This window comes from Hemibagrus wyckioides, linkage group LG11 (assembly GCF_019097595.1).
Source record: "Hemibagrus wyckioides isolate EC202008001 linkage group LG11, SWU_Hwy_1.0, whole genome shotgun sequence".
Classification (NCBI taxonomy): Eukaryota; Metazoa; Chordata; class Actinopteri; order Siluriformes; family Bagridae; genus Hemibagrus; species Hemibagrus wyckioides.
In genome coordinates this window covers 25,210,708-25,237,368 of record NC_080720.1, presented here as the reverse complement: position 1 = coordinate 25,237,368, position 26,661 = coordinate 25,210,708, and the positions used below count along the sequence as shown (strand labels likewise).

General features: G+C 37.0%; 3 protein-coding genes across 3 annotated transcripts; 1 reads left to right on the top strand and 2 right to left on the bottom strand.

The window, feature by feature from the left end:
• The first annotated feature begins 21 nt into the window (after positions 1–21).
• Positions 22–10,995, top strand: nelfcd (negative elongation factor complex member C/D). The gene is made up of 15 exons (XM_058403760.1): positions 22–188; positions 425–540; positions 1,554–1,663; positions 2,126–2,235; positions 2,417–2,524; positions 2,698–2,850; positions 4,592–4,722; positions 5,304–5,469; positions 6,169–6,303; positions 6,547–6,686; positions 6,798–6,912; positions 7,124–7,219; positions 9,752–9,892; positions 10,036–10,165; positions 10,484–10,995. The coding sequence occupies exons 1-15, from the start codon at positions 132–134 to the stop codon at positions 10,516–10,518; spliced, it is 1,743 nt and encodes a 580-aa protein (XP_058259743.1). The 5' UTR covers positions 22–131; the 3' UTR covers positions 10,519–10,995.
• Positions 10,996–11,187: 192 nt separating this feature from the next.
• Positions 11,188–16,765, bottom strand: LOC131362040 (cathepsin Z-like). Its single transcript, XM_058403761.1, has 6 exons — positions 16,607–16,765; positions 15,863–16,026; positions 15,416–15,595; positions 12,849–12,999; positions 11,952–12,117; positions 11,188–11,459 (listed from the first exon to the last, which is right to left on the bottom strand). Exons 1-6 carry the CDS (start codon positions 16,723–16,725, stop codon positions 11,331–11,333), a joined length of 909 nt encoding a protein of 302 aa, XP_058259744.1. The 5' UTR covers positions 16,726–16,765; the 3' UTR covers positions 11,188–11,330.
• A 3,532-nt stretch (positions 16,766–20,297) lies between these two features.
• On the bottom strand, positions 20,298–25,867 carry LOC131362203 (cathepsin Z-like). The gene is made up of 6 exons (XM_058404054.1): positions 25,709–25,867; positions 24,829–24,992; positions 24,284–24,463; positions 23,239–23,389; positions 21,344–21,509; positions 20,298–20,753 (listed from the first exon to the last, which is right to left on the bottom strand). Exons 1-6 carry the CDS (start codon positions 25,825–25,827, stop codon positions 20,625–20,627), a joined length of 909 nt encoding a protein of 302 aa, XP_058260037.1. The 5' UTR covers positions 25,828–25,867; the 3' UTR covers positions 20,298–20,624.
• Between the last annotated feature and the right edge of the window lie 794 nt (positions 25,868–26,661).

Here is a 26,661-nt window from a genome sequence, read left to right as displayed (position 1 = left end):
GTTAAGGACGCGCTAAAATTCTGTCTAATGACGTAATACATGTGCGCCAACTGTTTAGAGTCTCGCATGATTGTAAAGGCAACCATCTATAAAACAAATTAAATGCTTTTTTTTACGACTTACACATAATTATGGATGAAGAATATTACAGCGGTGCTGCAGAGTGGGATGTTCAAGAGGCTAATGTGGTGAATAGAGTTATTCATTGTAAAGCTTGATTTTTGTTTGTTTACGGCTGCGATGTAGCTCACAGGTCGCAGTGTGAAATCGGGTGTGAAATAAGGGCATTTTGTTGAGAAATGGAAAAGAAGCATCATCAGCAAGCTAGCACGATTAGTTGGAATGAACTGAATGTTTGTATGTAAAGTGAATTGAAGACGTTTAGCGTTCTCTCCAGTTGTTAGCATACTGTTACTCTCTATAGGAAGAAGACGGCTACGCGGATGCAGAGACCGATGATAAAGTGCAGGATGAGTGCTTGCAGAAGTTCTCCAGTAGGGACTACATCATGGAGCCCACAGTGTTTAACACGCTGAAAACGTGAGTACTGTCTAACGTCGAAAAAGTGGCGTTTAGCCAGCTGCCCTTCCTGAAACCACGATTTATCTCACCGCACGTTAAAGTCCAGGGGCGCGGCTTTTAGAAACTTTACGGTATTCGCGGAAAACAGTTCAGCGTCAGCTGTTACCTGCTCTGTGTTTACAAGAGAAACGAATTAGTGTTAAAATAATCGAATCAGTAGGCTATTTTAATGCAATATAAAAGAAAAAAAACACACACTGATCAGCCTTCCTAATGTTGTCCCTAACTCCAGAGAGGTATGGAGTTCAGAAGTCCTGTGAATGTCTGCTCTAGTATCTGACACCAAGACATAAGTAGCAGATCCTTTCAGTCCTGTAAATTGGGAGATATTGGACTTCCCACAGATCTTCCTTCCACCTCTTTGCCATCTTCCTCAAACCATTCCTGAACAATGTTTGCAGTGAGGCAGGATGCTGCACTATCCCACTGAAAGAGGCCTCACACTTTCGTTCTTTTGTAGATTTCTACAATAAAATTTTCATATTTATTTGGAGCATAGAGCATAGCTCACTGTGAATTAATGTAAGAGAATTTGATCATCTACCAGTTTAAAATGTGTTTTATAATGAATAAAACAGTGCCTCCTGGTGCAATTATGTGGACTGATCTACTTTAAAATTCTACAGTAACTTTTTAGATGCAAAATATTATACTATAATATTATTATAATTATTTATCTGTATACCCAAAAATTCTGTGAAATGTTTTCCTATGTTACTTATTTATTTATAATCATCATTTTGTAGTATGTTAAGTTGTTTAGATTGTGTTTGCAGAGAGTGCTTTTGGTGTTGTTACCACTGTTTAAAAAAGCCACGCTTCTAAATTTAACAAGCAGCTAGATTAATCATGGTTTCACGAAGAGCGGATAGTTTAACTGCTGTGAAAAACACAGAGGTGAAGTGATCATTTATCTTTTGTCATTAAAAACTCATACACATGTTGTTTATCCTTGTCTCTCACTGCTCCAGCTATTTTCAGGCAGGTGGTTCCCCTGAGCATGTTATTCAGCTCCTGTCGGAGAATTACACTGCTGTGGCCCAAACTGTGAACCTGCTGGCCGAGTGGCTCATTCAGATGGGTGAGACTCAACCAAGATTACTGACAGCCATAAAAAGAAATCATGATTAGTACACACAAGCTAACACTAAGTGGAGATATCACAGATATGTAATCAGTAGCTTTTGCACTGATTGTCCAGTCAGTAAGGGAGTGGACTGAAGGAGTGAGGAATAAAATATGAGAATGTGTCTCAAGTTCTGTAATATGTTATACCAGGGCCAGTAGTTTCAGTTTTTATGACTGTCAGACAATTAAATGATAGAATCATGATTAGGTAAAATAAATCTTCTTGTTAATAAATATTACTATATTTATCTTGAAGTTAAAAATTCAATATGAAAATGATTTTGCTGTGTTTAACCTGAGGCTATGTGATGGTTATAGAATAAGAAATCATTTAAACGTCATGAGTAACTCCTTGTATAAAGTCCTGTATAAACTTCTGTATAAATGCTACCATTTCCCCTACATGTGTATCTAGGTGTGGAGCCAGCTCAGGTGCAGGAACGAGTAGAAAACCATCTGAAGAGTCTCCTCATCAAACACTTTGACCCACAAAAAGCTGACTCTATTTTCACAGTAGAAGGAGAGGTAAAGTCTTGCTTTTCTAATTTCTATATTTTGTATTATTATCATGTATATATTGTTATATCATGATTAAATGTTATGTGTCAGTCAGCTTCTGCAATTTGAATTGATATTCAATATATAATTTTTATTGCCATTTCTGATTTAGTTTTTCAGTGTGTGTAATCTGCTGTTGTTTTTTCAGACACCAGCTTGGCTTGAGCAGATGATTGCTCACACTACATGGAGAGATCTCTTTTACAAACTAGCTGAAGCTCATCCAGACTGCCTGATGCTCAACTTCACAGTCAAGGTAACGCTTGTGAGAATTTGCATAAAGTGGAATGAGTTTCTCTTTGTATGGATTACATAGAAGTAAGATGTTTTTTCAACTCTACAATTAAGAGTTTATATTTTTTTATGGATTAGTTCTCATTATCCTAAGTGATTCTGTTTTGTGTGTTCATTGTTCTTGATGATGTTCAGCTGATCTCAGATGCAGGATACCAGGGGGAGATCACGAGTGTCTCTACAGCCTGTCAGCAACTGGAAGTTTTCTCCCGAGTGTTGCGTACCTCGCTCTCCACACTGCTTGATGGCGGAGAACAAAACCTAGAGAAAAACCTACCTGAGTTTGCTGTAAGTTTTGGAAAAGTATTGCATGCTACTGTTGAAATACCACTCCTTTAAAACCAAGGCTACGCTGGATAGCAGAAAACATTTTGTTCCTGTCGGTCTGCATGAAATGACGATTTATTTAACTTCTCAAGACAGTTGCTGTTTAAGAATCACTTTCAGTGTACCCATTTTTTTTAAGTGAGTAAAAGTATTGGAACATATAGTGTTAAACCATATTTATTTGCCTGTTGCAATACCTGCATCAAGCCTGTGAACAATTGACATCAAACTGTTGCATTTTCTTTTGTGATGCTTTTGATGTCTTCACTTCTGCATGCTCATTTGAGTTAAGGTCTAGTAGACTTGGTCAGTCTAACATTTTCCACTTTTTCCTTTAATGAAGTCCTTTGTTGCATTGTGTGCTTTGGGTATTTGTTGATGAATTTTCTTAGTTCAATGTTCCGTTATTTTAATGAAGTTTAGTTCAATTTTGATTGGCGTTTTTAGACAGTACATCCCTCGTGCTTGACTTGATGAGTCATGTATGTTTTGGATCATGATCTTTTCCATTTCCACACCTTGGCCTTTCCATCACTTTGGTAGAGGTCAATCTTAGTTAGAGAACTTTTATGGCTCATCTCTGTATTTCTTTTTCAAATTCCACTCTGGCTTCTGATTGTTACTGCTGATGATTGGGTTTTTTGTTATGGCATCTATATTTCTGCTTCCAAGGTCATCTATGAGCAATGAATTGTGATACTTTCACTCCTGGGCTGTGGAGGTTGTGGGTGATGTCACTGAGTGTCGTTTTTTGGGCTTTTCTTAACAGAGCTCACAATGTAAATCTCAGCTGCTGTTGTTTTCCTTGCCTGACCTGTTTGGTGTCTGGTTGTTAGTACAGCAGTGGTTTTTAGAATATTCCAAATTGTTGTATTCGCTATGCCCATTATTTATGCCTTTTTTTTTCTTTGTTTTCTCAAATTCAAAAGGGTGTGCTTTTCAGTCATAAATAGCTCTATTTTTTTCATGTTGGTTGATCATTCTTCACAGGCAAACCCAGTGTAAACATCTGTTCGCAGCTAATAACTGTTGAAGTAATCAATTTAAGAGGGCACACCTAGGTTAGAAAAAAAAAAACAAAAAAACAAAACACACGTTAGTCATTTGTTCCAATACTTTTGATCACAATTCTTTAGGTAGATTATTGTATGCTAATCATAGTTTTTTAAGCAATATAAATGAAACAAGCTAATCTTGTTAAATTCTTAGTAAGCTAACTGATTTGACAGGTAGTTACTCAGATGAGTGATTAGGGAGCTTCTCAGACCAGTTATTACTTCTAATCACCAATAATGACATTCGTCTTCTGTTTCATTCAGTTTCTGTAGGATGTGGTTAAATCTGTTTATTAGTACTTTTCCAGTTCTGTGTTTATTAGTACTGTGTTTATTAGTACTTTTCCAGTTCTGACACCCAGCAGCACAACACTGCATTTTAGGGAAAAAAAATCTCACCTGACTTCAATTCTGGTTATTAAAAACCACTAAAATACCATTGCTATGTTCCTTTACCCAGAATGCACAGCTGACATCAGTGACATTCAGAGATCTATAAGATGGTAATAAGACAGGACCTATGATTTCTCCAAATTTATTTTAGGGTTTAATTTATTTGTGGAGTCTCTGCAAAAAAATTTTTTTATATTAATTTATCAAAGCTTCTTCAGTACATTAATTGCATGTGTGTTCTGTCTGTTGAGCAGAAGATGGTGTGTCACGGTGAGCACACATACCTTTTTGCTCAGGCCATGATGTCCATTCTGGCACAGGAGGAGCAGGGTGGATCTGTTGTTCGTCGCATTGGGCAGGAAGTGCAGAAGTTTGCCCTTCAGAGGTGCAGTAAGATATCAGATAACTGGCCAGCACTCATATATAACCTTCTAGCAATACATGATGATTTGAAGAAATGTATATAATAATAATAATAATAATAATAATAATAATAATAATAATAAAAATGAGATTTCTTTCTCTTATACTTGAATAATAATTAAATTCAATTTTCAATTCAATTTATTTGTATAGTGCCTTTTACAATGGACATTGTCTCAAAGCAGCTTTACAAAAGAAGAGAAACAGAGAAGGGAGAGAAAAAAAGTATTAAATTATTAAACTATTTTATCCCTATTAACCCAATAAGCAAGCCTGTGGCGACGGTATATAATAAAAATAACAATAATAAAAAAAATAATAATAATAAGTAGAAGAAGAACAGAAATATCACAAGTATGTTTTCTGTAGGGTGCCTATAAACCCTTGTTGCTTGGCCCCTAATAAAATTTTCTATAACATTTTAATGAAATTAAAAATAATAATAATAATTTAAAAATGAAAATTGGGTAGATCATTTTTGTGTATGGATTGTTAGCTTAATCTATTTGTTTTTTTCCCTCCCTTCCTTCTTTATGTTCCTAGTGGTCATGATGCAAGTCAGATCACACTGGCATTAGGGACAGCAGCAGCGTACCCACGTGCCTGCCAGGCTCTCGGTGCAATGCTGTCCAAAGGGGCTCTTAATCCTGCAGATATCACAGTTCTTTTTAAGATGTTCAGCAGTATGGACCCTCCACCTGTGGAACTGGTCAGACTCCACTTCAAGCTAGATTCACTTTAAACCAGATTCATCTTTTTACTTTGGTTAAATGTTTACTTAAAGTAAATGTAAAAAGAAATCTATTGCAGTGTCAGGTCCTGTCATCATTGCTGCCTGTGCATGCCTTTTTCTGCTTAAACTTTATATTACATACACTACCATTCAGAGTTTGGGATTACTTGGAAATGTCTTTGTTTTCCAGTTGTGCCCTGGGGCCTCCCACTACTTTTATTGTTCTGGTTAGGTCCAGTTTGCGCTGTTCTATGAAGGGAGTAGCTCACAGCGTGGTAAGATACGTTTATACAACGAAAAGAAAACTTTCATTCAAGCCATTTTGAGCCTGTAAACAAACCCACAAACTCCTGATGCTCCAGATACAAAACTCACCTAAAGAAGTTTTTTATTGCTCCCTTAATCAGTACAACAGTTTTTAAACATGACATGGCATAACAAAGATAACATGAGGTTGAAACAGAGGGCTGATGGTTGCAAGGGCCTCTGTGAGACAATGTAGATCTTTCTTTAAAAATCATGTCTTTGAAATAGATAAAAATGGAAAGTTCCAAGTGATCTCAAACTTTTGAACAGTAGTGTATTTCCGTCATGAGGATTATAATTATTAGGTGTTGTCTGTTTACAAAGTTGATTTGTAAGTGAGGATAACCATAACATTATTTGGGTATTTAGATCCGTGTTCCAGCCTTCCTGGACCTATTCATGCAGTCTTTGTTTAAACCCGGAGCCAAGATAAACCAGGACCACAAACACAAATATATTCACATTCTGGCCTATGCAGCTAGTGTGGTGGAGACATGGAAAAAGGTATGAATAGGAATTGTTTTGAAATGTTGATTTCTGTCAGAGTTTTTATATTAAATACTTAAAATTTAATATTTGCTCACAATAATAGATACCTTAATTGTAGCACAGTGGGTACAAAAAAAGATAGATCGAAGCCACAAAAATTTATATTAATTAAGAAGAGAAATATTATCACAACAATTGCTTAAACGTTTTTAATTTTGTCATATTGCATGGTATATGTTTTTTTCACTTTTCTTTCAGAACAAGCGTGTAAATATCAATAAGGATGAACTGAAGTCCACCTCCAAAGCCATCGAGACTGTTCATAATCTGTGCTGTAATGAGAATAAAGGAGCTACAGAGCTGGTGGCAGAACTCAGCACTCTGTACCAGTGCATCAGGTGTCTGCATACACATACACTAAATCTAAGCTTTTTCAGTGTTCCATGTAAAAATATGCACATTTTAGTCTGTTGTCGTTGTTTTGTAATCAGAACACTTTTGTGTGTCAGGTTTCCAGTAGTAGCAATGGGGGTGTTAAAGTGGGTTGACTGGACTGTGTCTGAACCTCGTTACTTTCAGCTGCAGACAGATCACACTCCCATCCATTTGGCCTTGCTGGATGAGGTAAATATTTTGCTCAATCTGCTGTCATACAGTCATTTGGTGTTCTTTGGCTACAGTTTTGGACGTTGTAGTTCAAGAGGTATGGAAGAATTTGGTTAACTCTGAAATTTTATGGTTTGTCTTACAGCTTGCTGTTTCATGTACCTTTAGTTGGAACAAGAAGAAATGAAAGAAAATGTTTCTAGTCTATGTCTGTCTGTTTCCTTCTCAGATCAGTACATGCCACCAGCTCCTACACCCACAGGTGCTGCAGCTACTTGTGAAACTCTTTGAAACAGAACATTCTCAACTTGACGTCATGGAACAGGTGCATTTCTGTATACACATATCATAACCCCAGACAAAGCCTACAAATTACTCTTGTTCAAAAGACTTGTTAAGGCACATACAGAAAATGAGAACAGTTAAATATCATACATTGAAAGTTCTTATGTATGTATATATACACTTTTTACAGAATCCAATTTTTAACATCATATCCACTACATACCTCTTTAAGAGGCACTAGGTTGCATTTTGCAGAGGAAGATGCAGCTGAAAGTAACCATTTTATTCATTTGAGTAATTTTTTTTTTTTAATCTAAATACAATTGCAATATCATGTAAGTTCATAATCTGTCCCACTGGGAGCATGTGCATGATGAAAAAAACTACAGGCCCCAGGATGGAACCCTAGGGAACCTCTGACGTTCCTGTGGCTTTTGAAGAACTGTGGTTGCCTATGATGACAGAAAATGTTGTGTGTGCGTGTATATGTGAGATAAGAACACCGTGCTGAAGGGGCTCAGTGAGTAGAGCATGATCGACAGTGTCAAATTCAACACTCAAACCCAGTAAAACCAGAACGGAACAAACACCAGAGTCAGCAGCAAAGTAACAAGTCATAGGTCATTTTAAAAAATGAAAATGGCCTAAAACCAGATTGGAAAACTGCATACATTTTGTAATTATTTAAAAATGATGTAAGGGAGAGAACTTTTTAAGTTTTTAAGAGGGGCCAGTAATTACTCAGAACTAGAGAATCCTGTTGTTTTATTTTGTTTTTGTTTTTAATAGTGATTGGACCACTGCATGTTTAAAACATACTAGAACTGTGACAGCGTGTTGTTAATTGCCAAAACATCCCGATTCATATCAGTGCTTTTTCTTTGAAGAGCCAGGATCGAATAACCTCACATGGATAAGGAGTAGGTTTTATGAGATACTACACTCACAGAGCACTTTATTAGGAACGCTATACACTGAGGAACACAGAGTTCCCTAGATGATGTAAACATTCTGTTGAGATTTTGGTTCATGTTGACATGGACAGCATGCAGTTCCTGTGTTTTGTTTGTTTTTTTAAATACTACTTCATGCTTTGAGTCTGCCTTTTTACCAAATCTCAGTGGTGTTCTGTTGGATTCAGACTGGGAAGGCCACTGAAGAACATTGTGCTAATTTGCCCCAGTGTAATTTACATTTACGGTATTTAACACCCCATATGGAGAGTCGTTTGAATATTCTACTAATTAATTAATTCTACTTGATTTGATTAAAATAGCTTACTTAAAATAAGGTCACCTTTCCCTACTTGTCTAAATATATTTATGATGCATAATGCACACCGTTATTGAGCCAACATGAACCATTATTTTTTCTGCTGAAACAGTCAGCAGGTGATCTTAAAGTTTTCATTTTGTTTACACATTTTATGCTAATGTTTGGTTTCAAAAAATACATCTGTATACACTTGCTGTTCACTTTATTAGGTAAATTTATGCGGTTTTCAAATCAGCAGCACAGTGCAAAAAAATCAGGTCAAGAGCTTCAGTTAATCTTCACACCAAACATCGGAATAGGTTATAGTTTTAGATAACAGACAGCCTATGGTAAATAAAATAATACTCTTTACCGCTGTGGTAAGCAGAAGAGCATCTCAGAACGCTCATCAGACATTCAGGTTAATGAGCGTCAAAAGCAGGCGACCACATAAAGTTTCCACTTCTGTCAGTAAAGATCAATAATCTGAGGCTATCATGGACACAGACTCAGCATAATTGAACCATTAAAGACTGGAAAAAATCTTGCCCATGATAGCTTCAGATTCTTTTTCTCGGCTGACAGAAGTGGACCCCAGTGCTGTCTACTGCTGTTGTAGCCCATTCATCTGTAGGTTGGGGTTTTGTGCATGCTGAGATGCTATCTGCTTACTATGGCTGTGAAGACTGATTATATGAGTAAATTTATACCAGTCTTGGAAGCTTAAATTCTGACATTTTCCTCTTAAATCTCTTATCCACCCACCAAACTTTTGTTGTTGTATTTTTACATAAAATCCCACTATCACATGCAATGGAATTTAATTAAGTGTACTTAAACCACAAGACTTGAAGGGCATGTTAACTATATAAACTCTATATACTGTTGAGTGAAAATCCCAGGGGAACAGCAGTTTCTGAAATACCAGTCCACCTGGTTCCATTATCCATGCCAAGACACAGAGATCACACTTTTCCTAAATTTTGGTGTTTGATGTGAACATGACTACTGCATTTTCAGGATTTTTCCATTGTGCTACTGCCAAGTAGTAGGCTAATTTAATTTAATTTAAAAACTGCATAAATGTGTAGGTATATTGCAGAAACATGGATGGTGCAGCAGTCCTAGACACAAGTATGACTAATTATGCTTCAATATTTGGCCAATAAATTATTTTTCATTTGTTTACTAAAGTGTGCACTGAAGTCTGCACACACATTCTGATTTAATTTCTTTTTCTATTTTCTTTTTCTAATTTGAAGAATGCAGGCCAGTATAAAGGATATTAAATTCCTTGTGTTTGTGTGTATGTATGTAGCTGGAACTGAAGAAGACTTTGCTTGACCGCATGGTTCACCTTTTAAGTCGAGGTTATGTCCTGCCTGTTGTCAGCTACATGCGTAAATGCCTGGAGAAACTCAATACAGATATTTCACTCATCAGATATTTTGTAACAGAGGTGAGGCTTAAAAATTCATTGAGTTTTTAAATCAGTGTAGCCCTTATTGCTTTGGATTTTTAACTACTAAGCTTTCATTGTATCAAAATTTGTGGGGGTTTTTTTTTTATTTATTTATTATTAATTCTGTTTTTTTCCTTGAGGTTTTGGATGTGATTGCTCCACCATATACCTCTGACTTTGTTCAGCTATTTTTACCAATCCTGGAGAATGACAGTATAGCTGGAACCATCCGCACTGAAGGGGAGCATGATCCTGTGACTGAATTCATAGGTGAGTCAACTACAATAATGTTCAAAAAATATATGTAGTTTTAATATGTTAGAGTAAATTGTAAATGTTTTTTTTAATGGCAAAGGCTTCTTACAACTCGCTATTATTAGGTAAAATCGGTTGAATTTCTTGAATTTCTAACCCTTAAGACATGCTGGACTTCAGGTCAGCTGTGTAGGAATTGCTACCTAGGGATTAATTAATATATAGGAGCTTTACGTGTGTGTGATTTTCATTTATATAGACACAAATTTTTTTTTCTTGTTTTAACTACCTCAGTTAAATCTGATTTTCTGTTTTAATACCATTTCTCCTTAGCACACTGCAAATCCAATTTCATCATGATAAACTGAGACCAGCCTGAAACGTCTAACCTACAGAAACTGTGCAAGAAGACCTGGATAGTGTCTAATCAAGAGGCCAGTGAAATCTCACCTGCATCAACAATTTAGACTCAGCTTTAACTTTAGTATGGTCATGATTTGATTTTTAGATCCTAATAAAAGACATCTTTATGGATAGTTGAGCTGATGTTAAACCAGGTGTTACGCAGAAAATTTGTTACACACTTAATGTAGGTTATTTTAAAAGCCTTTTGTTATTGAAATGTGTTTTGTGGCAAGAATCCACTGTAACTATTTTGATTATTGTTTTGTATGATGCTATTTTCCTTTCAATAAAAAGGGAATTGAACCTCTGGTTGCTGTGAAGTAGCAAAGAGATTATTGATAGCCACAGGCTGGCAGTAGCAAAGAAGCAAAACTTTAGCTTAAAAGAATTAAATAAAAGGTAGTATTTCAAACATGATGAATGTCAAATGTACAGGGAAAAAAGCATCTTGTATTTAGAGCATTTTTATATACTTTATTACTTTTATTGACTGCTGTAAAACACTGCATGTTCAACATGGTCCAGAAATCACTGGTTTAAAAAATGCATTAAAAAATTAAAAACAATCATGTACATAGCTATAACAATCATTATCAAAACATAGTGAATCATCCAATTTCATAAACTTATAAAAACATTGCATAGCTGTTTGCAGAAATGACAATGAGTACACGGACACTCCCTGCCTAAATCAATTGAAATAAGGCTTTAGTAGATTTAGGAAACAACTCCAGTGTTGCAGGTGAATCTGGGTGCTCTCCATGTGTATTCCAGATCATGATATGTACCCTTTTGGCAAAACAGGGTCTCCATACATGCAGTCTTCTTCAAGTGCCAGGTTATAATGGCTCCCACTGCCACCTTTATAAGCACTAGTCACAATCCTTAACCAGCCCTTCTCACCCTGTACAAAAATAACAAATAATAAAATAAACAGTTCAGAAAGTGTAGTTCCATATCTCTGTGCCTTATTAGATTATGTGCCTAGACTATTTCAAAAAGAAATGTTTGACCTACAGACTTGAAAATTAATTCATTAAGTATTTTTCTGCTTACAACACATTTAGACTACAATAACACGTTTTCTGCAATCATATCTAATAAACATGTTTAATACATCTTTATAGACACTACTCACAAAAATATTTTTATATATATATATATATATATATATATATATATATATATCTTTTTTTATTATATCATCATATTGTAATATTTGTGTCTGAATTATGTTTAACTGTGACTGATATGTGGTCTCTCTCTATCTCTATCTCTAATTAATATTATATATATATATATATATATATATATATATACATACACACACATATATACATATATACATATATACATACACACACACATACATACATACTCATTGAATCACACTTACCCATGGCTCACCCCAGGAGTTACGGACAATCCAGTACTCCACTCCGTTCTCATCAACGCCCCAGCCAGCCACAGACACAATGTGGCTAATAACAGGATCCTGTACATATTCAGAGTATACTCCCCCAGTGTACACATCCAGTTTGTCAGTAGCCATTATTCCACAACTACAAAACAAAAAAATACATTAGTATTAGTTTAATTCCATTTACAACTACAACTCAGTTTTCATCATTCACTAGTTTTAAAGATATTTTAAGCTTTTTTTTTTTTTTTTTAAGCATAAACCAATGCAAAACTATTTTGACAGATTATATGGTGTCCCATCCAGGTATTCAAGGTATCTGTGTATAAGTGTGTAAAATGGAAAATATCTGACCATCTAATAATTCTCAGCAACAAAGTTTTAATCATGCTGTACATACCATACTATATAATCCTAAAGAAATGCCATTAAACTAGTACAAAAATTATAAAATATGGAGGACCTATTTTGGAACCCATTCAGTAACTCCTAGTGGGAATATTGTCAACCTGGAAGAGGCCACTCCCATCAGGATAGAAAGGTTTCATTATTGGATGAACAGCCAGTATTCTATGGATTTGTAAATACACTACCCTCTGAGGGGTCATGGATCCATTCCCTGTCAGGAAAATACTGTTCACTGCATAACAGAGCCTCGAGTTTCACTGCTGATTCATAGTAAATACCATTTCATTCTTCTGTACACGTTTGCTAAAATGTTGAACCTTAAAACGGAACCAAGTGTGCATTTAATGTGATCAAAGTCTGACTAATGCAACCATATTGTTTTTGTATGCAAATCAAAAAGGCATAAAAAGTAAAAACAAACAAAGAACAGGATAAATCTTTCTATCCATATTTCATTTCATGTACCTGATGGGTCCTGCAGCATAAATCTCAGCTTTCATCTTCTCCAGGCCACTGACAGCCCCATAGTCTCCAACCTTCCAGAGAGTGTAATTCTTCACAACATTGCACTGGCCAAATGTAGTGCACGTGCCACACTCATTAAATGGCTTGCATTCTGAAACCATGCAGGTCAGAGAACAGAGATCATTTTTTAGTTTTCCATAAAAACAGACAAAATATTAAGTGAATTGGTCTTCAGGCTTGGTATGTGAATTTTAATTATTCATTTTAAGGATGAGAGGTCTACAGTCATTGTATGAATAATAATAATAATAATAATAATAATAATAATAATACATTTTATTTACTTTCTCAACACCCAAGGACACCGAACAATGAGTTTACAAAACAAAGCACATAGGAACAATACGACAAAAAACAAGCAACAATAACAAAAAACAAATACAGAAGACTGTGACTGTGTGAGAGGGCAAGTAAGATTTAGGAAGAGTAAGCAAGCTTAAACAGGTGAGACTTGAGTCTAGATTTAAAGATAGACAGAGAGTCAAGGTTACGGATGTCTGGAGGTAAAGAGTTCCAGAGCCGGGGAGCAGAGCAACAGAAAGCCCTCTGCCCCATGGTGGCGAGATGAGCAGAAGGCACAGAAAGATGAAGAGAAGAGGCAGATCTAAGAGAACGAGAGGGAACATGAATATGGAGAAGATCAGACAAGTAAGAAGGGGCAAGATTGTGAATAGCTTTAAAAGTGAGAAGAAGAATCTTAAAGTCTATGCGAAGCTTGACTGGAAGCCAGTGAAGCTGCTGCAGAACCGGAGTGATGTGGTGAAATGAAGGCGTTTTAGTGATGATACGAGTTGCTGAGTTTTGAACTAGTTGAAGTTTAAGAAGAGATTTATGAGAGAGACCAAAAAGAAGGGAGTTACAATAGTCAATACGTGAGGTAACAAGATTGTGAACAAGAATAGCAGTAGCATTCTGTGTAAGGGAAGGACGAAGACGGTTGATATGACGTAGATGGAAATACACAGACCGGGTAATGTTATTAATATGTGATTGAAATGAGAGTGTACTGTCCAGGAGGACACCCAAACTCTTAACCCGAGTAGAAGGTGTAGAAGGAAGAATGTGTACGATGTCAACAAACTTCCAAACAGATGCTCTGGAATGTACATTTCAAATGGTGAAAAAAAACAACCAGACAAGTAAGAACTTCTGATTGTGACACATTGTCAGGCATGTTTGTGCTACTAGTATGAATGTTGTACTGATTTTACAACCTATTTCCTCAGTAAAGGAAAAATGGAGAAACACACCAACATGTTAAACATGGGTTTAAAAAAAGTTTGAAAAAAATTCTGTGTTTAATTACCTTAAATGTTAACCTTATAGGTTTCCAATGTTCCACACCAGCATGAGGCAAAACACCCAGCATTCATTGTGCAATTTATGTAATTCTGATGCTCCTGAAGCCAGAATTTGTTTTTTTTTTTGTTTTTTTGCATATCAAAAAGTCAAAAAGGACACCGTTCCAATCCAACAGAACATGGATAAAGGGAGCTGTGTAGCTTAGCAATGAGGGATGCTTGTAGCCTAGTAAGATGACTAGTAAGGTCAGGAACACAAAGATAAATCAATATATCATGTAAACTGCTACAGTAGGAAGATGGTAGCTGCTATACTTGTGTTGCTGCACACTTTAGTTATGTGTCTCAGTATAATGTTGAAAGGCCTACAGTTGCTCTGCTCTCCAGTGTAATTCTTCTTCTGTATATTCTAACATTAAACCACTGATGTGATGTAATCACACTGAAAACATTAATTATCTTGGTACAATGACCTGTCAAGGAGTGGGATATATTAGGCAGCAAGGGAACAGTCAGTTTGTGTGTTGGAAGCAGGGAAATGAACAAGTGTAAGGATCTGAGTGACTTTGACAAGGGCCAAATTGTGTTGGCTAGATGACTGCTAAGCAGCAGGTCTCCCAGTATGCAGTGATAAGTGGAGAAAAAGCATTAAAGTGGTCCCAGAAAGGACAAGTGGTGAATTGCCAAAAGTTTAATGGGAGCCCAAAGCTTAGTGATGTGTGTGGGGAATAAGGAATTGCCTGATGAAAAACAATGTAATTGAAATGTAAATTTCCCAAAAAAAATTGCTGGCTATGACTGCAAGGTGTCAGAACACACAGTTCTTTGCAACATATGGAACTGCATAGTCACAGACAAATCATGTCCTCATGGACTTTGCTTTATGCAATGGGGCATAATCATGCTGGACGAAAAACACTGTAGCACAGGGACTGTTTGGACTAGGCCTCATAGTTCCACTGCAGAGAAATTGTGATATTACAGCAAAAGTCATGAGATGGAAAAAGTGTTGACCTTAATAAAAAATAACCATGTGATGGAAAAGCCATATCTATTGTTAAGGGCACATGTGGATTTCATTAAAAATTAGTTTTTATAAGAGTGGCAGTAATTCTGGAGATAATTGTACCACATCTTACACAATAAATTTTCCATACTGTATGAAAAACCTCATATTTGATTATGTGTTTCCAAATAAAGTCTTACTTTGGTCTTTTGCCTGGTAGTTGTTGCATGTTTCATCAGGTATGCCATGGCGGTTAGCATACTCCCACACGCCTGCAGGATCGCCTCCATGGCAGGACCCAGCTTCCCCACAATCAATAACATTCTGGACAGAGAGATATGCAGAAGGCCATGCTCCGTTCCGCTTGATGTTAATGCGATCTGTATCAAAAAACATAAGATTTTTATAAATTAGCAATATGAAGAAAATTAATGGACAATTTACTGAAGAACCTATCCTCTCCAAACAGCAACCCAATTTTTCAGTTTTATGTAAAATTTAATATGGTCACATGATCATCATAGCAGAGGATGAACAACAGTGGTTTCTTCACTACGTCTGTATTCATACAGAATATGTGGTGCAGCCAGATCAGCAGCAAGTCATGTGATGACCAAAAGGTTTTTCTCTTCATCATGTGAATGTACCTGCAAGTGCACTTGTGCTACCGTGAGCCCAACATGATCCACAGTACTGGGGGATGTGCTGATTGCGAGTAGTACTGACAAAGTTGGTGCCATTGACATTTCTCCAGTCCCAGGCTTTAGGCAGGTTCTGAACATTCACATTTTCATGAAGACGAGGAATAGTCCTGAGAAAATACATCGATTTCAATCTGGATTATATTAAAACAGACTAGATTATGTTATTATATTACACAGATCATCCTAATCTTTGTTTAGGTTTCAGCTGAATGTAAAGATCGCATGCTTTTCTGTTTGGTTTCAGGGATATTTTGTGTTCTCCCTTTTCCTTATCTTTCAAAGAGAAACTACAATAAGTTCTTGTGAATTGCGTACAGACATTAAACGGCTATGAGATTATTATTATTATTATTATTATTATTATTATTATTATTATTATTATTATTATTATTATTATAGGCTCGAATAAGCGTTACTATAAAGGAAGTTCAGAATAAACGCTTTGGAAAGTTCTTTATATAGATACTCAAGAGTGTTCATTAGCGTGCTAAACACTTGTCTTAATCATGTAAAGAAATTAAAATTCCCTTCTTGAAACCTTATATCTTATATCTTAAACCACAAACCTTTTCACTAGCAAAACAAAGTCAAAAGGAGTTTTTTTAATGCCCTGGCAAACACACAAATACCCCATACACCCCGTCATTCTACAATAACTAGGAATAGGTGAATTAAACACATTCTTACTTGACGCCCAGTTGACTTCTTCTGGGTAGAGGTCTGAAACACGGCTCATCGCTGTTAAAATAGCGTCCGGCAAAAACACCGGACAGTGTAAACAGATAGAAGAGCAGCAGGCGAAGCATGGTGCAGTCTGACAGTCATGTGAGTACATAAGGAGCAGTAGGCTTTATATAGCTATAGACAGGCCTGGATTGGCTAATCAGGAGCACCGGAGGATACCCGGTGGGCCGGTCTGTTTTTTGACCCTGAGAGCCGGTGTAGTCATGACACTGGGTTGAAATACGGATGTTGTTCTAAACTGCCTGCACGCACACCAGCCCCACTCTATTTATTTATTATTTTATCACAGCCCCACTTTTTTTATTATTTTTATTATTTTTCCGCATCCCCAGTCTTTTTATTTATTAAGCTCAGACCTGAATCCAGACCTGAGTCACCGTGTAGAGGCTCTTAACCCTGCACCCCAGAACCTCAATGACCTGAGGGCCGCCCTTCAAGAAGAGTGGAATGCCATGCCTCAGCAGAGAAGAAGTCGACTTGTGAACATCATGAGACGTCGTTGTCAAGCTGTAATTGATGGTCAAGGGCACATGACAAATTATTGACATTGACTGCGGCGTTTTGGCATTGGTCAATCATTTATCTCTTGGGTAAAAATAATCTATAACAGTCCATCGTGCTCTATTTTGACCAACGGCGACAAGTCTGCTTTATTCCCCCTATATCGTTCGGTTCAACAAGGCTGCCCTCTTTCACCCGCTCTTTTTGCATGAAAGTGATTTCATGCCACTGTCAGGTATCTATAGCCCAGGTTTCTTAAAACATACATCATTTAGGATAGTTAGCGATCAGATCACTTACCTAGGCTTAAAAATTCCTAAAAACTCCAAATAATATTTAAAATAAATTTCTTAGAGTTTATATCAATGTTAAAGCATAATATAGATTGCTGGAAAATTCTCCCATTATCTATGATTGGCCGTATCAATTCGATTCAGATGGTGTCCCTTCCCAGATTTCTTTATCTGTGTCAAAACTTACCTATCTTTCTCACATCTGCATTTTTCAAAACCTTGGATTCAGTTATTCTTTCTTATATCTGGAATTATAAAACCCCCAGGATATCTAAAGCCCACCTGCAAAAGCCCAAATCTCAGGGTGGGCTTGGCCTTCCAGTGTTTAGACGGTACTATTGGGCTGCTAACGCAAGAGCATTAATGTATTGGAACACCTGCAGCACAATGGATCATACCCCTGATCCCCCTTTGTGGGTAAAAATGGAGGCTAACTCGGTGGGTGGCTTTTCCTTATAGGCCTTGCTGTTTTCTATGCTGGGTAAACCGAACACCCTTGTTAACCTGAGTTATATAACAAGAAACTCCATCAGAATTCTCAATCAGATTAAGAAGGTGCTCAATATACCCGAGACTTCTGTAAGAACCCCTATTTGTTTTAATCATTCCTTCCAGCCACCATGGTCAGACAAATGCTACGAGGCCTGGAGTAAGAGCGGACTAACAACCATTCAAGATTTTTATATGAATGGTAGATTTGCCTCCTTTGATCAGATTAAGGACAAATTCCAGCTTCCCAATTCACATTTTTCCGCTATCTACAAGTCAGGCATTATGTCAGAGATAGAATAAAAAAGTTTGAAAATATGTCAATACAACATCCTTTTATCGATGTCTTGGTGCGTCCCCCTGACTCCAGACAGCTGGTCTCTCTGTTTGTATCTATTTTCATCCGTCATGTTAAAACATCTACTGATCATCTGCGAAGGGCATGGAGTAGTGAGTTGGGCATTGACCTGTCTGAAACCTAATGGACTGAAATCATGGCCAGAATACACTCTTGTTCCGTTAATAGTAGACACTATTTGATTCAGTTTAAAGTTGTACACTATTCCATTGTCTTCCTATTGTCTTCACTATTCCAAATCCAAACTGCACAAGTTTTCAGCTTAATGTGACAGGTGTAAAATTTCAGAGGGTACTTTGTTGCACTCTTTCTGGCATTGTCATACACTTTCAGGATATTGGTCAGACATTTTTTCATGGTTTTCCAAAGCTTACGGCAAAGATATTAGTCCTCATGCTGAATTAGCAATCTTTGGTTGTTCAGAATTCACGCTTCATCCACCTAAAGCCGTATACGCCGATCCAGAACATCCAAAATATGCTCAATGGGTGACATGTCCGGTCATGCAAGAACTGGGATGTTTTCAGCTTCCAGGAATTGTGTACAGATCCTTGCAACATGGGGCCGTGCATTATCATGCTGCAACATGAGGCGATGGTCGTGGATGAATGGCACAACAATGGGCCTCAGGATCTCGTCACGGTATCTCTGTGCATTCAAAATGCCATCAATAAAATGCACCTGTGTTCGTTGTCCATAACATACGCCTGCCCATACCATAACCCCACCGCCACCATGGGTCACCCGATCCACAACGTTGACATCAGCAAACCGCTCACCCACATGACGCCATACACGCTGTCTGCCATCTGCCCTGTACAGTGAAAACCGGGATTCATCCGTGAAGAGAACACCTCTCCAAAGTGCCAGACGCCATCGAATGTGAGCATTTGCCCACTCAAGTCGGTTACGGCGACGAACTGCAGTCAGGTCAAAACCCTGATGAGGACGACGAACATACGTTACTGTACAATACTGTATATACTGTTCTTTCATTGACTAACATTGTCTTGTTCATTGCACAAAGTCGGCCTATATGTTGTTTGTCTGCACTGTCTTGTCCTGTCTTGTCTTCCTGTGCACTTCTGTTGTATGTCTAGTTCTTAAAGACTGCACCTTAAGTATAATTTAATTTTTAAATTATAGTTTAATTTTTTTTATCTCTGTTATAGCTCTATGTTTGTCTGCGTCACTGTACTTTGTCTGTGTTCTGTGTAGCACCTCTGGTCTAGGAGGAGCATTTCACTTCACTGTGTACTGCATCTGCTATATATGGTTGAAGTGACAATAAAACTTCTTTGACTTTGACTTTTGACTTTGAGCATGCAGATGATCTTCCCTGAGACGGTTTCTGACAGTTTGTGCAGAAATTCTTTGGTTATGCAAACCGATTGTTGCAGCAGCTGTCCGGGTGGCTGGTCTCAGACGATCTTGGAGGTGAAGATGCTGGATGTGGAGGTCCTGGGCTGGTGTGGTTACATGTGGTCTGCGGTTGTGAGGCCGGTTGGATGTACTGCCAAATTCTCTGAAATGTCTTTGGAGACGGCTTATGGTAGAGAAATGAACATTCAATTCACAGGCAACAGCTCTGGTGGACATTCCTGCAGTCATCATGCCAATTGCACGCTCCCTCAAAACTTGCGACATCTGTGGCATTGTGCTGTGTGATAAAACTGCACATTTTAGAGTGGCCTTTTATTGTGGCCAGCCTAAGGCACACCTGTGCAATAATCATGCTGTCTAATCAGCATCTGGATATGCCACACCTGTGAGGTGGATGGATTATCTCAGCAAAGGAGAAGTGCTTTGACAGATTTGTGAACAATATTTGAGAGAACTAGGCCTTTTGTGTACATAGGAAAAGTCACACACACACACACACACACACAGTTGCTGTGAAGTAGCAAAGAAGCAAAACTTTAGCTTAAAAGAATTAAATAAAAGGTAGTATTTCAAACATGATGAATGTCAAATGTACAGGGAAAAAAGCATCTTGTATTTAGAGCATTTTTATATACTTTATTACTTTTATTGACTGCTGTAAAACACTGCATGTTCAACATGGTCCAGAAATCACTGGTTTAAAAAATGCATTAAAAAATTAAAAACAATCATGTACATAGCTATAACAATCATTATCAAAACATAGTGAATCATCCAATTTCATAAACTTATAAAAACATTGCATAGCTGTTTGCAGAAATGACAATGAGTACACGGACACTCCCTGCCTAAATCAATTGAAATAAGGCTTTAGTAGATTTAGGAAACAACTCCAGTGTTGCAGGTGAATCTGGGTGCTCTCCATGTGTATTCCAGATCATGATATGTACCCTTTTGGCAAAACAGGGTCTCCATACATGCAGTCTTCTTCAAGTGCCAGGTTATAATGGCTCCCACTGCCACCTTTATAAGCACTAGTCACAATCCTTAACCAGCCCTTCTCACCCTGTACAAAAATAACAAATAATAAAATAAACAGTTCAGAAAGTGTAGTTCCATATCTCTGTGCCTTATTAGATTATGTGCCTAGACTATTTCAAAAAGAGATCAAGATTAATGTTTAATGTACATCTTCCTGAAATACTGTTTGTTTCCTGTTATTTATATATTTTAAGCAGATGCATTATTTGATATTTACTCCCCATTGAGTTTTAAACTCATGATATCGTTGGTCTGTGACCTAGTGAACCAGTACTACCTGAATTTTTAATATTTTAAAATAAATATTTTGATATTTAACATTCAATTTTTAAAAATAAATCATTTTAAAAAAGTAATCCAAATAATTATTTAATTGAAATGATAGCTAGAGTGAGCCTACAGACTCCCCCACTCTAAATGTGCACTCAAGAATCCATTTGACTATCACACATGTACATGGCTATTACACGTAAATGAGTTATTTTAGGATTAGGTTGTATTCCAAAGACAAACTATAAATCAGTCACAGTTAAACATAATTCAGACACAAACATTACAATATGTGATCTAATAGGAAATGAGAAAAAAAAAACCTACTCATTGAATCACACTTACCCATGGCTCACCCCAGGAGTTACGGACAATCCAGTACTCCACTCCGTTCTCATCAACGCCCCAGCCAGCCACAGACACAATGTGGTTAATAAAGGGATCCTGTACATATTCAGAGTATACTCCCCCAGTGTACGCATCCAGTTTGTCAGTAGCCATTATTCCACAACTACAAAACAAAAACCAAAAATGCATATTAATGCAAAAAAAAAAAAAAGTATTAGTTTAATTCTATTTACAACTACAGTTTTCTTCAAATGAATTAAAATATAAGATCATACTTAAATATAAAAAGTACTAGTTTTAAAGATATTTTAAGCTAGTTATTCATTTTGTAGCAGAACCATAAACCAATGCAAATCTATTTTGACAGATCATATGTGGTCCCATCCAGACATTATGCAAGGTAACTGCATAAAATGGAAACTATCTGACCATCTAACAGTTCTCAGCAACAATCAGATTTAATCATGCTGTACATATTATATGATCCTAAGGAAATGCCTTTAAACTAGTACACAAATAATAAAATATGGAGGACCTATTTTGGAAAAACCCCACTCACCCCGCCCATAGACTGTTCCTTTGGGTAGGAGGCACCACATATCATCAAATCCACCAGGTTCAGGAACACACAAGGCTTATTTATTGAAATGTGTTCACAAAACAGAACTGACTAGTTCCCCCTTCACACACACAAACTATTCAGTTTTCCAAAAATGAATGGTGTAAACACAACTTGCCTCTTATACTATACACAGCCAGCACAACCCTTTCATTCTGTTTATTGCACATCACCTTTTGAATTTCAGCGTTATGCACAGTGGCAGACATATCACAAGGAAAAGGTAGGCAATGGCCCTGTATGCTGAAAATGCAAATGTTGATTCTTAAACTTAGCCTACTGATCATGCAGCCCTTTACCATTTGCACTTCCTTTTAACCAATCTGGTTAGGGGTTCTTTTTTTGTTATACGGTAGGAATTACCCTTAAGTTAGGAGTCTCTCTTCAACAAATGCAGTCGCACACAAGGAAGATGATTCACTTCCTCCAGCACAGGTGTCTAGCTATGTTTGGTAAAAATCTCCGTGTCATTTCTGTATAATAGACGGTATGAGTGGGTAATGTATTACTGTGTGTATATAGCTCGGGTGTTGGAATCAAAAACAGGTGTTTTAAAGTCTGTTTTAAAGTCTAAAGGTGTTAAGGTGTTTTTTCTTATATAAAATAATCGGACAGAATACTGCAGGGGTTATAACCTGGAAAAACTGGTTGCACTTGTTTACTTGCATAAACATGCTGCTTTTATGTTTAATTTTACAAACAGAGACGTGAAAATTATAGGAAAAAGTAACAAAGGTTCTTAAGGTGTCTCTGGAAATCTACTGGAGGGATGAACACCATTTTTCTAAAAGATAATCCCAGATTTTTATTATTGATCCAAAATCAAACAGGTGTTAACAACTGGGCTGAAATTTGATGACTGTGCAAACAAAAACATTCATCAACCCATTCAGTAACTCCTAGTGGGAATACTGTCAACCTGGAAGAGGCCACTCCCATCAGGATAGAAAGGTTTCATTATTGGATGAACAGCCAGTATTCTATGGATTTGTAAATACACTACCCTCTGAGGGGTCATGGATCCATTCCCTGTCAGGAAAATACTGTTCACTGCATAACAGAGCCTCGAGTTTCACTGCTGATTCATAGTAAATACCATTTCATTCTTCTGTACACGTTTGCTAAAATGTTGAACCTTAAAACGGAACCAAGTGTGCATTTAATGTGATCAAATGCAACCATATTGTTTTTGTATGCAAATCAAAAAGGCATAAAAAGTAAAAACAAACAAAGCACAGGATAAATCTTTCTATCCATATTTCATTTCATGTACCTGATGGGTCCTGCAGCATAAATCTCAGCTTTCATCTTCTCCAGGCCACTGACAGCCCCATAGTCTCCAACCTTCCAGAGAGTGTAATTCTTCACAACATTGCACTGGCCAAATGTAGTGCACGTGCCACACTCATTAAATGGCTTGCATTCTGAAACCATGCAGGTCATAGAGAACAGAGATCATTTTTTAGTTTTCAATAAAAAAAACAAAAAACAAAATATTAAGTGAATTCAGGCTTGGTATGTGAATTTTAATTATTCATTTTAAATCATTCTAATCAGGTCTACAATCATCCTGGAGTTTGTGAACTCTCATTACGTGGCATATTAAAGAACAATTCTGTGATTATTTCATTTGTATGAATGTATACGATGTCAACAAACTTCCAAATAGATGCTCTGGAATGTACATTTCAAATGGTGAAAAAAAAAAAACAACCAGACAAGTAAGAACTTCTGATTGTGACACATTGTCAGGCATGTTTGTGCTACTAGTATGACTGATTTTACAACCTATTTCCTCAATAATGGAAAAATGGAGAAACACACCAACATGTTAAACATGGGTTTAAAAAAAGTTTGAAAAAATTTCTGCGTTTAAAGGCTGGGAAATTCCAGTGTAATTCTTCTTCTGTATATTCTAACATTAAACCACTGATGTGATGTGAGGTGAAAAACATTGATTATCTTGGTACAATGACCCATCAAGGAGTGGGATATATTAGGCAGCAAGGGAAGCCGGGAAATGGACAAGTGTAAGGATCTGAGTGACTTTGACAAGGGCCAAATTGTGTTGGCTAGATGACTGCTAAGCAGCAGGTCTTACGGGAAGCATAGTCTTGCTGGACAAAAAACACTGTAGCACAGGGACTGTTTGGACTAGGTCTCATAGTTCCACTGCAGAGAAATTGTGACGTTAAAAATTTGTTTGAGTTTTGATAAGAGTTCCAGTAATTCTAGAGATGACTGTACCATACACCATAAATTTTCCACACTGCATGCAAACATTATATTTCATTATGTGTCTCCAAATAAAGTCTTACTTTGGTCTTTTGCCTGGTAGTTGTTGCATGTTTCATCAGGTATGCCATGGCGGTTAGCATACTCCCACACGCCTGAATGATCGCCTCCATGGCAGGACCCAGCGTCCCCACAATCAATAACATTCTGGACAGAGAGATATGCAGAAGGCCATGCTCCCTTCCGCTTGATGTTAATGCGATCTGTATAACAAAGAATCTTTTATAGATCAGCAATATAAAGAGAATTAATTGATCATTTACTGAAGAACCTATACTCTCCAAACTCAATTTTTCCAGTTTTATGTAAAATTTAGCATGGTCACTTGATCATCATAGCAGAGAACTATGGTTTCTTTACTACTTCCTTATTCATGCAGAAAATGTGGTGCAGCCAGATCAGCTGCAAAATCATGTGATGAATGACTTTACACAGTAAAAAAAAAAAAAAAATCCCCACCCTAAATATGCCTAGTCAAAATGAGTAATTTTTTTAGCCAGTGCTCCTCGTAACAAACATGCACAAAAAAAACCCAGCAAAAGTTTTTCCCTTCATCATGTGAATGTACCTGCAAGTGCACTTGTGCTACCGTGAGCCCAACATGATCCACAGTACTGGGGGATGTGCTGATTGCGAGTAGTACTGACAAAGTTGGTGCCATTGACATTTCTCCAGTCCCAGGCTTTAGGCAGGTTCTGAACATTCACAGTTTCATGAAGACGAGGAATAGTCCTGAGAAAATACATCAATTTCAATCTGGATTATATTAAAACAGACTGGATTATGTGGTTTCAAGCTCAAACATTTCAAGAATTAAGGGGATCAAAAGCTTGATATAATGATACATTTCTGTCAACCTGTGTAAAACAAGTAAATCTCAAATGCCAAAAGAACTTGTAAATAAGCCAACAAGCTTGTGCAGCATCTGAACAAACAGGAAAAATAACTTGTTTTCAGTCAGAAGGGGAAAATGAGTAAGACACAACCCTTTTTTAACCCATGAACTGTTCAGAAACGTGATGCGCTACACATTTCCCTTATCTTTCAAAGGGAAACAAGTTCTTGTGAATTGCGTACAGACATTAAACGGCTCATATGCTGCCTCTGCGGAGATTATCATATAATATAATGTTATTAGCTCAAATAAGCGTTACTTTAAAGGAAATTCACAATAAACACTTTCGAAAGTTCTTTATGTAGCTACTTACAGTGTTACTGTGGCTAGTTTGTTAGCGTGCTAAACACTTTACGGTCCCTTTATCTTAATCATGTAAAGAAATTAAAAAAATCCCTTCCTGAAACCTTATATCTTATAAACAACCACAAACCTTTTCACTAGCAAATGAAAGTCAAAACGCCCTTTTTAATGCCCTGGCAAACACACAAATACCCCATACACCCCGTCATTCTACAATAACTAGGAATAGGTGAATTAAACACATTCTTACTTGACGCCCAGTTGACTTCTTCTGGGTAGAGGTCTGAAACACGGCTCATCGCTGTTAAAATAGCGTCCGGCAAAAACACCGGACAGTGTAAACAGACAGAAGAGCAGCAGGCGAAGCATGGTGCAGTCTGACAGTCATGTGAGTACATAAGGAGCAGTAGGCTTTATATAGCTATAGAGGTTTGGCAAGACTTCAAAGGGCGTGGCCTTGATAATATTTCTACAATATTTTTTTCATTAGCTAGCTGATCGGTCAACACTCGCGATATTGAGGAGTTAAGTAGCTTATGTAAAATGTCAAAGGTGACTTAAGGTGAATTATGTAAATAAACCCGTAAATTACGCATGCCGGACGTTAACGTTTTATTTAATTATTTAATTTCCCTTAATAAATACATAACACTAGTTATAGTATAATTTATTAGCTTGGACCCACACCTCTATGTAGACTGGCACTGGAGGAGAATAATGTCACAGGGAGTCACATTAGTGGCTGTTACTAGATACTTTAAAACTAAAAAGTATCTAACAGCCACTAATGCAGTAGTTAAAATCCCTATATGTATTTATCCTTCTAGAGGCCCAAGTGTGCTGATTAAAATATGAAGCCATGTTGATTTGAAATGGTTTCTATAAGCTGTGCTTTATAGTACTTCTGTGTTTTCTCTTCATGCAAACGATTTAACGCAAAACTCCCGACTTATCACGATTCAGCTATAGAATTTCCCCAAAAGTTTTAAATACAATAAAGTCACAAGACCGAGGAAGCCACTTCAAACTACTGGGCAACAAGGAAGGCCTTCGTTGTACACATGGTGTGTTTGGGTTTTTTTGTTTACAAACAAAACAAAACAAAACAAACAAACACACAGCACTTCACTAGGATGTGCACTATATAAACACTGGGGCTTCACTTTGTGCACCTTAGTTGTTAGGAGGCATGATACATTTTGT

Excerpts from the sequence above, each read along its gene's own strand:
- LOC131362040 (XM_058403761.1), bottom strand. The coding sequence starts at position 16,725 with ATGCTTCGCCTGCTGCTCTTCTATCTGTTTACACTGTCCGGTGTTTTT. Across the intron at positions 13,000-15,415 it reads CTACCAGGCAAAAGACCAAA|AATGCAAGCCATTTAATGAG; the intron begins GTAAGACTTTAT and ends GCATGGTTTCAG. Across the intron at positions 12,118-12,848 it reads TATGCTGCAGGACCCATCAG|TTGTGGAATAATGGCTACTG; the intron begins GTACATGAAATG and ends TTTGTTTTGTAG.
- nelfcd (XM_058403760.1), top strand. The coding sequence starts at position 132 with ATGGATGAAGAATATTACAGCGGTGCTGCAGAGTGGGATGTTCAAGAG. Across the intron at positions 189-424 it reads ATGTTCAAGAGGCTAATGTG|GAAGAAGACGGCTACGCGGA; the intron begins GTGAATAGAGTT and ends TACTCTCTATAG. Across the intron at positions 4,723-5,303 it reads CAGAAGTTTGCCCTTCAGAG|TGGTCATGATGCAAGTCAGA; the intron begins GTGCAGTAAGAT and ends TTATGTTCCTAG.
- LOC131362203 (XM_058404054.1), bottom strand. The coding sequence starts at position 25,827 with ATGCTTCGCCTGCTGCTCTTCTGTCTGTTTACACTGTCCGGTGTTTTT. Across the intron at positions 24,464-24,828 it reads TAGCACAAGTGCACTTGCAG|ATCGCATTAACATCAAGCGG; the intron begins GTACATTCACAT and ends TTTGTTATACAG. Across the intron at positions 20,754-21,343 it reads ACTCCTGGGGTGAGCCATGG|GGTGAGAAGGGCTGGTTAAG; the intron begins GTAAGTGTGATT and ends ATTTTTGTACAG.